General features: G+C 39.7%; 1 protein-coding gene across 3 annotated transcripts in view; it reads left to right on the top strand.

Moving 5' to 3' along the window:
* Nucleotides 1-12131, top strand: part of MACROD2 (mono-ADP ribosylhydrolase 2) — a 1390378-nt gene that overhangs the window by 1329971 nt on the left and 48276 nt on the right. For all 3 annotated transcript variants that reach the window (XM_075064471.1, XM_075064469.1, XM_075064470.1), the window contains 3 exons: nt 3655-3732; nt 4467-4541; nt 5183-5278. In XM_075064471.1, coding sequence (XP_074920572.1) covers nt 3655-3732; nt 4467-4541; nt 5183-5278 — 249 coding nt within the window. The remainder of the gene's footprint in view (nt 1-3654; nt 3733-4466; nt 4542-5182; nt 5279-12131) is intronic.

Here is a 12131-nt window from a genome sequence, read left to right as displayed (position 1 = left end):
AAGTCATAGGTATAGCAGTATGAAGAAGAATGCACTAGGTATGGGATTGGGTTGCTCAGAGTATTGTCAATGGCATATAGTGTCCTTCACCTCTGTTGCTAGTTTTAATCCAATGCCCTTTTGAAGGCCGATATGAAATAAATGTGGTGGTTTCCTAGTAGGTGTCCCCATCACGACAGCTGGCATTCACTGGCCCTGTTTTTGATGTTCTCAGCACAGAGGTACGACTAAATAGGTCAGTGAGGCTATTTTCTCACACCTAGATGTGGTACCTTGTAGTAAAGGTAGATGCAGCTTTGTATGGTAGTTTGGTATAGTGGTGGGGAAACTTGCACTGCCACACTCTGTGCCTGAGCCTTATCTGTTCTGTAAGTAAGCAGTAGGATGACCAGATAGCAAGTGTGAAAAATTGGGATGGGGTGGAAGGTAATAGGCACCTATATAAGACAAAGCCCCAAATATCAGGACTGTCACAATAGAATCGGGACATCTGGTCACCCTAGTAAGCAGAGGGCTTCCTTTTCTAGCACTGTCAGTACAACACATCTTATGAGCACTGAATTAAAGCACAACCAAAAAGAATATGGCAACTTAGGCCTGGGCTACACTAGCAGCGGGGGGGGGGGGGGAGGTTCAAACTAAGATACGCAACTTCAGCTATGCTATTCACGTAGCTGAAGTCAAAGTATCTTAGTTTGACTTACCTGGCCGTCCTCACGGTGGCGAGTCTACTGCTGCAGCGCCCCCGTTGACTGCGCTTACCCCTCTTGCCGAGGTGAAGTATGGGCGTCGATTAGCAGATCAATTTATTGAGTCCAGCTGAAACGCAATAAATCGATGCCCGATACATTGAACACTACCCGCCGATCTGGCGGGTAGTATAGACGTACCCTTAGACGATAACTCTACATGTCCTGATCATAAACAAATGCAGTGACAGTGGATGAAAGCCTGGTGCTCTTGATGTTTTTGTCATTTACTTTAGTGGGGCTAGTATTTAACACAGTGTGATTACACTTTGGTGTAAACTTTGACAATTTCCACGTAGATTTATATTATCACCCCCAATTACTGGAGAGATGCTTTAATTGTGAAGTACTCATATTTTGATTAAATTTACCATTTGATGACATTCTAATTTATTCTAGCTCTTGGCTCAGGTTGAACTGAGTAATCCCATTTAAATCATAGCAACATGTGCAGTCCTGATATTGAAGGAGACCACAAACTAAAGTCCAGCTGATATCAATATGTAGCAGTTTAAGTCCAAACTAAAACAAACAAAAAAGTTCAACAAGGACTAGTTTGGGCAGATTTTACACCAGTGAGCTAATTTGAAAAATCTATACATGTTCCATTCTACTTCCAAACTTACTGTCATTCTATGAATGAAATGAGAAGCTGTGCAGGTAATTAAATATTTGCCTTGGGGAATTATTTGCAGTTAATTAAAGCCACACACTTTCAGTGCATACCTGCTCTGCAGATTGTTAAATTTAGATCAGATGTTAACTACCCAGGTTTCTCACTTATCCATCAAAGATTGTTCTTGGCAGGTTTAAGGAACAGCGTTCTGTGGTGGCTCTCTGTGCTATTTTAGAAGAAGGAAATGTGTGGAAGTGGTGCTCTAATATATAAACTTTTTTTTCCATACCTCTACTCATTAAGTTTCCTTGTAGGAATCTGTCAGCATGGGCCAGTTTTACCGACTGGCACAACTTTGGGTTATGTTCTCCTCTTGATACATATGCACACATCCCCTCTTCTTATAGTGATCACTGGCATTATTATTATCTCAAGAGGAGTATTTATCCCTAAAGTTTGGAAAATTTCCATTCACTTTTGACTCTGTGGCCTGTGCTAACAAGGGTCAAATGCAAAGCTGTGCATATAATGATTCCCCAAATGTCTCGGTGATGGGTGGAATATAAAAACATAAACTTTATGGGCCCAGTTGAACAATATACCACCAGATAGTTCTATAATGTTATTTTCACCACTATAAATGACACAGTAACGGTGTGGTCTGTATTGCCAAACATTTTCCTTCATATCTTATAACATTATGCGCTATTTGTATGTTAATTAGATCTGCAGCTAGTGCAGAAGAATGGGAGTTCAGACTCTTGGTCTAGTTGTTCTTTTGACACTGGCTCAGTGTACGATCTTGGACCATTCACTTAGCTAGTCTGGGTCTCAGTTTCCTCATGTACTAAGCAAGTGTACTAACATCATCATCATCAGGAGTGAAGTCTGGGACCACTGACGTTAACAGGACTTTTGCCATTGACTTTAACAGGACTACGAGTTCACCTAAGATATGATAGGGGTTAATGTTTTTAAAGTGCTTTGGGAGCCACACCTGAAAAGTGCTACTGTAACTCACACAGCTCCTAGGTGTGGCGTTCTGGCCCATCGAGTGGCACCAAGACCACTTAGAGAGAGAGATTAACGAGTCTGCTCTTCAGCCTTCGCTAACAGCCATATTGCTTTTAGCTCATGCAGTAGAGGCTCTGGTACTAAGCTCCAGAGGTCCCCAGTTCAATCCTGCCTACTGGCGACCAGGGTCTGTCATGTTACACTACTGCTATTCCAAAGAAATGGATAATATAGTTAATCAAGTAGGTGGGTTATTTTTCCTGTTGTTGGCCATATCTTTGTATTATTTAGCGCTTTAGAAATTAATTTTGTGATTCCATGCTGATTTTCTTATATTTTCTTTACACTTAGCTCCTTATCAGAAGTCAGTAATGCAGACCATGTAACACTTAATAACTGTACAGTTTCTAAAATTAATTTGAGCAATTTCCATTTGTGCTATGTTTTTAATTATATTTAATATTATGTTTGAACAAAAAGAAATGCCCTCAGAGTAATTTAATACCAAATATGAATCCGGTATTTTTAACTGCTGGATTCAGGTGTCCTAAGTAGTTTTCAGATTTTGCCACCAGAAAACGACTACAAGGTGTGACAAAGTTCCTCCTCTCCCTTGGTGGGTCCTGCGCTTATTGGCAGATTTGCTCACCTCAGTGATCTTCCCCACAGTCTGGATCAACTCCTCCTGTGTCTGATCAGAAGTTGGGAGGTTTGGGGGGAACCCGGGCCCGCTCTCTACTCCGGGTTCCAGCCCAAGGCCCTGTGGATTGCAGCTGTCTATAGCACCTCCTGTAACAGCTGCATGACAGTTACAACTCCCTGGGCTACTCCCCCATAGCCTCCTCCAAACACCTTCTTTATCCTCATCACAGGACCTTCCTCCTGGTATCTGATAACACTTGTACTCCGTAGTCCTCCAGCAGCACAGCACAGCACAGCACAGCCTCTCACTCTCACTCTCAGCTCCTTGTGCCTCTTGTTCCCAGCTCCTCACACGCACTTCATCTCCTCTAGCTCCTCCCTCCCTGACTGGAGTGAGCTCCTTTTTAAACCCAGGTGCCCTGATTAGCCTGCCTTGATTGGCTGCAGGTGTTCTAATCAGCCTATCTGCCTTAATTGGTTCTAGCAGGTTCCTGATTACTCTAGACCCTGCTCTAGTCACTCGGGCCAGAAAACTACTCAGCCAGTGACCAGTATATTTGCCCTCTACCAGACTCCTGTACCACACTGGCCTGGGTCTGTCACAAAGGTTATTTTGTTTGTTGTTTTTATCAGATTCCTCAAAGGATTCCAAAGCCACACAAGAGGATGACCCAGCACATCATGCAACGTGTGAAGAAGATCAAGATGAAGGTAAAGTTACCTGTTGAAATTCTTTAAGATGCAAATAGTGAATCAGTTGGGAATCTAAGTTATTTTAATTATAACATTCAACTTTTTCACCTGTGACCTTTGTTGCCTCAGAAAAATGTCTATAATATAACTAGTAGATGTTGTATGCCAATCAGTCTTGATACTGTAGTCTCTAATGTTACCGAAAAAGAAACAGGCCTCCAAATACTTTATTTTAGCCATGTTGATTTTGGGTCACCTCAGAGCATTATGTTTTTGTTACCAGAAGCCTGCTATATTGGTTTCATTGCTATATGTAACTTGAGTGTCAAGTACAGGTGGTTTGGAACAGCTGCTAGTTCATATTCTGGTGACAGCCAAAAATCTTTGTCAGAGAAAGCTTCAGAGCTCCCAAATGACAGACAATTCATCATGGTTGAACCATCAAAATCAGTATGCTCACAAAAAATGGAACACTATAGTCCAGAGTTTCCATTAAGTGTGGTCTATTTTGAGTACTACTTCATTCTAAATACTAATACTGGGGAGAACTTTAATACGTTTTAAAGCTATTTGTTTTTAACTTTTATAAAGTAACCCCAATGTTATAATTGCTAATTAGAAAGCAAGTAAGCAGGCAAGCTGGCTTCAAAGAAATATGCTGTATATTGGTTTTGTACCCAGTTTTAGTGTTCTATCTTTTGTATTCACATAAGTATCCCATTGATGTTATTTCCAATCTTTGATGTTAACAGGACCACAGGATGTTTCCACAATTGATGAAATGAAAACTCAGACAGATTCCCAGAGCTCCTGCATGGATACAGAAGGTATGAAAAATGCTATCTAAACAATGACTCTTGACTAATTACCAACAGAAGCTCTGCAATGGCACTTGAGGTACCACAGTTATTTCTCTATACCTAGAAGGCCACATTCATTGAATTGCCCTTCCTTATGCCAGATCCAAATTTGGCTCAGAATAGGAAATAACAGTGGTATCTTCGGTAGCTCTTGGTGGTGAATGCTGACTTTTTAAAGGCATCCACTGTAAAAGTAAAAAAATTAAGGGCTAGATTGTACAACCCCTACCCATGACAGTGAGCACTTGGGTCCCTATCATGCCAGGTGATGAACGGTCCGGTACTAGTCCAGCAAAATATTTAAGCACATGCCTACCTATAAGCATGTGATTTCAGTTGGACTCGTTAAGCTTAAAGTGAACCATGTGCTTTACTGGAGTGGGGTCAGAGTGCCCCTTGCCGGATCGAACCAATGTTCACAGGAATAGTCCCTCAGCCTCACTGGCACTGCTTACATGAATACTCAGCAGTAAGAGAAGGATTCTACAATCTGGGTCTATGCTGATGTTTTCAGTGATGACCACTGTAGCATATATTAATCATTTTATTCAGCATGAGTTCTGAACAACAAACTGCCTAACTTCTGTTTCCCATCACATCCTATTCAGAGCCCCTGGCAAATAAAGAGGATGCAATCAAGGTTGAGAAACCAATGACTCCTATAGTAGATGAAAATAAAGAAGAAAGCAAAGAAGAGGAGACAGGTAAGACTTTCTATACGTTAGAGGTAGGCAGAGATTTCCTGAAGGCTGCTGCATGGAATCCAAGTTCTCTTGAAAGCTGTGTTTGTGTTGGTAAGCACACAGCTAATTTTTTGTTTTACTACAGCAAAATTAACCACTAAAACAATTTTCTTAAATGAAAGAAACACAGAAATAGCAAATGAAGATGATGTTTTAAGTCTTTTTTTCCAGGTGGCATTAAAATATTGTTATGTATTTGGTGGGAAGCCACACAAGAAAACATAAGGGGCAGGAAAGTGTTATACTCAAGTTTCAAAATGGCTTTGAAATAAACACACAAGCTGTTTATTGTGGGTTTTTTACATTTACCTTCAAAAACTGCTGATTAAAGAAGCAGTTTATCTATATTTAAGTGTCCTTTCCCTTAAATTCATTGGAAGTACAATACTGAGTGTAGTTGCAATAACTGGATATTTAAATGATTTATGAGGTCATAAATAGAGATTTAACAAGTAATGAACTGAGGCTAGTAATTCTAGTAAAGAAACCAACATTTGGAACACACACACACAGAGTCCTGCTGAAGCAGTAATCTCTTCTGAGAGTACAGTATTTCAATCACTATTTATTCTGTTGTTAAACAGAGAAGTTCAATTTTTAGAGTTTTAGGAATTCTTGTGGGACCCCTACATCCAGCCAATCATTTATAAAAGTCATGCTCACATAAAAAAGCAATGCATTATGTAAATAATTCTCTAATTGTAAAGCAAATGCAATTATATGACCTTCCTCGGTAGAACATATAGATCAATTACAGCTTCATATTAAAACCCAGACATGATTTTGCTGGAAATCCGGGTCAATACTAACTAGATCTTCCTAATGATGAACTCCTTTTGCCAAGCACATTGATACTGACTTAGCTGCAAACCCACTTAGTTGCAAAAGTATTGACACTTTTCTTCATTGCAACCCCAGGTTACACTCCTCTTTGCTTATATCCAGCTTAACAGCATCTTTTCTCTCTCTCCTTTTTTAATGCAAATCCGAGTTGATACTAATCACACACCTCTTTATTACAAGTAATGTTAATGGTATCGGTGTTGTGTTTTATTACTGACAGTGATAATGTAATCAATATAATACTTACTTCAAATCCAGGTAAATGGTACTCCTCTCCTTCAACTGCAAATCCAGGTTTTATAGTATGGACTCATTCAAATTTGCAAACACCAGAGCTATTATGTTAGTTTCTTCCTAATAGAAATTATTTATATTTTATTTATGCCTCATCAAAAGCAACTTTTGCACAAAGTGTACTTTCATATTTGTACATTTCCTTCTCTTTAATACTTTATTGTCCCCTACAGCGAGTGACTGTCATTTAGCTCTCAGTGGATAGATTAGATTTCACCATCTGTTCTACCTGGTATTAAAATATGCAGTATTAAGGAAGGTAACGTCAGAAAAGAAGTGTTCTTGGGACTTTTCCTGTCCCTTATTTAAAAGGTTCTGGGATCACCTAAGTTAAAGGGTCTTTCTGAACATTTCAGAGCATTGTGGTTTAGGTGTATTAATGATACTTACATTGACGTTCATGGAAAGACACCCATTAACTTCAGTGGGTTTTGGATTGGACACATAACAGGAGGAAGTACTGTGTGGATTCTACACAGGGGATAAACTGCATTTGGATAAACCTATACATGTTTCTTATAGTTTGTTTTGAAATGCACCCTCCTTTAAAATTACCTCAGGCTGGGGAAATAAATCAATGCTTTTTAAAAATCCAGACAAGGGAAGGAAAATAAGGCTTTCCCTTTGTTTTATTTCATTCTAATCGGTATAAAAATGTGTAAATAATCTTCATAACACATGTTGTAAGCTGCGTTCAGGTTTGATGTGCGCAGCTGCTACAACATTAGATTTCAAAGTTAGTCAGCTTGTAAGATGGATCTTGAAAGGAAAGTGGGGTGGGGAATTGAACAGCAGTTGATGCAGATAAAATAGTACAATGAATATGTCCCAGAGAGACATCTAATGGCAAGAGTTCACCTGGCATAAATAAGAGATTTTATATATAACTGTGTCTCATCTAAACACAGAGGTGCCTCATAAACTAATTCAGTTAAATGTTTTCCAGCAGCACCTGCAGTACATTGGAAGTAGAACAAAATAACATATTTTAGACAAGCAACACTGAAAAAGAAGATAATACTAGGGTGTTATTCCAATGAAATAAAACCCAGTCATACTACTTTGGTTTGATATAAAAATTGTACTTTTGATCTGTGGTAAAACGACATGTGTATTCCAATTTAAAGAAGTGCAAAATGCCATCCTTGTCTGCTCAATATCAGTTCCGTTTTAGGATTAGGCTGAGATATTAGGCTCAACTCAGAGGGATTATATGTACCGTGTCACCCTAAGAGGAGTGATTGGATTAATGGGAGTTGTCTGGGACCATTCCACATCCATCAGTGGAGGTATGGGACCCACTAGATGGATAATATGGGTCAGATTCCCCTTGCCAATGCAAACCCTGGTGGAAGGGTTTCTGCATATTCAACCTCACTTCCACTGATAGCCACCACAACCTGAAACATGATGACCGCTAGTAAGAGGACATGTCTACGCTTACTGTGGATTGATGCTGCAGCGATCGAGGTCAATTTAGCGAGTCTAGTGAAGACCCACTAAATCGACCGCAGATCGCTCTCCTGTCAACTCCAGCACTCCACCAGAACGAGAAGCATAAGGGAAGTCAATGGGAGAGCATCTTCCATCAACCCATTGCAGTGTAGACACTGCAATAAGTTGACCTAAGCTACATCAACTCCAGCTGCATAACCTAGGTCCACTTACCCCTGTAGTGTAGACAAGGTCAGAGAGAGGGCATGTTCCGGATGGCTGGGTGAAGCAGCATTGAATCAGTGCATGTCTGCTGACAAGTCTATTATGGAACCCTTGGCAGAAACTAGTGTTGCCATCGTGTGCCAGAATGCTAAGGGGCGAGCAGGTTGAAATGCCATTTGCCTTTCTCTGAGCTGAGCCAACAGCTTTCACTTCCATGTGCCCATGGGGGTGAACCTAGGCTTATGCAGTGATGCAGCCAAACACATACATTTTTTCTTTGGGTACATTTCTGATACTATATAAAAATGAGATCTTTCATTTCCATCCCATATATTAAAATAGATTTTATTGGTTGAGGTTAAATATTATGCATGTTAAACCTGGTGCATTTATATTTTGTAGTGCAAGCTCGGTTTCTCTCAATGTATTTTACAATGAAAAACACTTGGTGTGTTCTACAAAAAGATTTTTTTTTGAAAACACTGATAAAAATCAAGGTTCGTATTATAGAGGTATCTTTTTTCATACTTTAAAAGTTAATATATTACTTGGGAACAAGGAAAGAAAAAGAGAGAGACAAAGCAAGATGCATTCTAGAGTAACTTTTTTCAGGTATTAGAATCCACTCAATTCTAGTCTACAAAACAATAATGAAAACCTGCATTTCTCATAAGATTAGGGAACAATCTCAAATCTTTTTATGATCGCTGACCAACTAGGATATATGGGAAATGCCATACAAATGCTTTTAATTTTCAGTTTGGCAATTCTTATATATATACACTTGGAAATGTTGCCATCCTTTTGTAATGGATGAACGTGCAGGCTTTAGTGGCATTTTGAATCAGCTCAGTTCTTTTACAGAGCTAATAATGTATAACAAACGAAAATGAAAGTCGCATTACTTGGATGTATATATAACTGTTCCTTGCTCTGAGCCTACTCTCCCCACATACATACTCAGTCTCCCCTTATATAAAGATATTGGATCAATGATTTCTCTCATCTGTCACCCTTAGAGCCTGCTCTACCCCTTGGAGGACAGTATTACGTAAACAGAAGTATCCATTATTTGACTGTTATGCCCCTTTTCTGTACATAGAGTTGAATATTGTCTGTTTTCTTATTGCCACCATTATATTACCCTACAATTATTGGAGTTTTGGATAGCTCAAAAACATGTTTGTAATCTCCTCTTTTGTCAGAGCAGTTCTGTCGGAGATTACTGTCTCTTTGTTCTGTGCCATTTTCCCAACATAACCTTCTCAGTTTGAGGTGAATATCCCCAGTAAAAGTCCTACTACTGTGACACTTGTGATGTTGCCTCTCTCAGAAAAGTGAGAAAGTAAATTCAGAGTAAAATAACTGTGCTTTCCACTCTCGTGTGCACAATGCACACCTGCTAAGTTAATGGAATAACTCTTATAAAGGAAGGATCCAATTCAGGTAGCTGCTCACTATCTACACTATATAGTACAAATGTTTACTTTCCTGTGTGGAGTCTGCAAAAGAGCAGAAGAAGAACTTCACTGAATCGTCAGACACAACCCACCACTGAAGGACACTTTTTGAAGTGCTGTAATGAATCCACATAGAGGCTAAGACATATTACAGTGTCCTACCTATAATTTTGTTGCAGAGCTGCCAGTATATCTACCAGTAACTGCTTACCCAGCATTTGATCCATTCTTCATTTGAACAGCTGAATTCCAGGTCTTTCACCCATAAATTCTTTAGAAATGAATGGTATAAACTTTGAGAAAGTTATATATCCTTGAAATCTGGTGAGGAAAATGTCTCAGTTTTTCTAATATATACTTGCTTCAAGGATTTTCATATACATTTGAAGATATTGACAGAAGTCATAAATTCTTTGCAGTGTCATTGTTTGCAATGATAAAGAAACAAAATAAATCTCAGAAAGATTTGAAACAAGACTGACATCTTTATTATGGAGCCACTGTAGTTGTAACTAGCTCTTTTTTTTATAAACCCAATTTCTCCTCACCTCCAATACCTTCTCCAAAGAGCTGAAATGGACAAGACGTGTGGAGAGGCGAGATTTTAAAAACTAGAAGTTCTTTGTTTTTTGGAAAAATCTAATCTATTTTGGAATTTCATGTGTCTAAAATATCTTAAATTAGAAACTCCATATGTGTTTATTGAGTTGTCCTAGTGTAATGTTGACAGACCCCGGTCGTCAGCGGACAGGATCAAACCTGGGACTTTTGAAGCTTAATATATGAGTCTACTGCATGAACTAAAAGCCACATCTCTCTTAGCTAAGGCTGTAGCAGATTCATCAATCTCTAGCTGGGTGCCACTAGAGGGTGACAAAATGCCATACCAAGCAGGTCTGGGTTACGCTAGGAACAAAGGGATTGTTGTACTGAATCAGACCATTGGTTTGTCTAATCTTTGATAGCGGCCCATGCCAGCTACTTCAGATGAAGTGCTTTAGCCTTTCCATGGGAGAAGTTTGTTCCTAAACCCCATTAGTTATGTCTTGATGCATAAGGGTTTAAAGACCTCATATGTTTTTATTCCTTTGTAATCCAAGATGATGTGGGTCTGACAATCTTCTGCTGATACAAGGCAGTAGTGGATAATACCCCTAGGAGCAAGGAGGAAGCAGCTAAGGAAGTGTGGCTCAGGGTAAAGTGTTCCCAGGGCAGCACAGCTACACATGGACTCTTAAACAGGACTGGTTGTATAAACACAATCTAGCCCTACATTTGAAATGCAGCACAGAATTCTGCTGCTATCCAGAAAATAAACAAAAAATTATCCCCAGCTTTGAACATTTTGCATGCAGAGAGAAATTCTGTGAAGTCAAAAACAGGTGAATTGAGGGTTCAGTCTTGTACTGCATATTTTGCAATGGTCTGATTCCAAGCCATATGGAGAAGTGGATTATCAGAAGAGCAGAAATGCTGGAAGTAGCTGGAGGTGTGTTGAAAACAAAGGTCTCAGTAGAAAGCCATGCAGTGTGTACCCCCGCGACTACTTACAAGTTTACAACATGAATCATTTTCTGTGCTGTTATTTTTCTAGACAACTTTTTTAAAAAGTTTAAAGTGAATGTATTGTGTTTGTGATATGAGCCAGTTAAAGGACTTTCAAAGTGGAATTTCAGTATCCAATGAATAGGTCAACTATTCAATGGCAGTGCGATCTTTACCTTCAGTGAATATCTCTCATCTCTTTTGGAGGAACCATAGCTGAGGTAAAAACGTAGTGTTGTTTCATTTTCCCCATTATTGTCATTGCTGACAAAGACCGTACAGTAGCTCAATTTTTATGTTTCCCATAGGGTTGACATTCTAGTAGGTTTGTATAGAATCCTTGAATGGCTGAGGGTGATGTACTCATGAGTTGCTTTATAAAGTCTGTTAGTTCTGCAGGTTACAGGACTCTATTCTGGACTCTGCAGCAGCAAAAAAAGGAAAGTCAGCAGTAGCTCCCCTCCTCCCCAAGTAATTCTGCTACATATTCTATGGCCTTGCTGAAGAACCTAAACACAGGCTACGTCTTCACTACCTGCTGTATCAGCGGGTAGCAATCGATTGCTCGGGGATCGATATATCGCATCTCATCTAGACGCGATATATTGATCCCCGAACGCGCTTATATCGATTCCAGAACTCAACTCCACCAACCCGAACGGAGTTGCGGAATCGACAGGAGGAGCTGCGAACATCGATCCCGCGCTGGGAGGACAGTGAGTAATTCGATCTTAGATACTTCAACTTCAGCTACGTGAATAATGTAGCTGAAGTTGCGTATCTAAGATCGATTTTCCCCCATAGTGTGGACCAGCCCACAGATTACTTTAAGCTGCAGCTGCAGAAACTATCAGAAGCCTGCATCCCAAGGAAGAGGGAAAAAAAACCATAGGCAGGAGTTGTAGACCAAGCTGGATGAGCAAGCATCTCAGAGAGGTGATTAAGAAAAAGCAGAAAGCCTACAAGGAGTGGAAGAAAGGTGGGATTAGCAAGGAAAGCTACCTTAGTGAGGT

Source organism: Chelonoidis abingdonii, chromosome 3 (genome assembly GCF_003597395.2).
Source record: "Chelonoidis abingdonii isolate Lonesome George chromosome 3, CheloAbing_2.0, whole genome shotgun sequence".
NCBI classification, from domain to species: domain Eukaryota; kingdom Metazoa; phylum Chordata; order Testudines; family Testudinidae; genus Chelonoidis; species Chelonoidis abingdonii.
The sequence above is the reverse complement of the archived record's forward strand: the minus strand, read 5'-3'. Positions and strand labels throughout refer to the sequence as shown.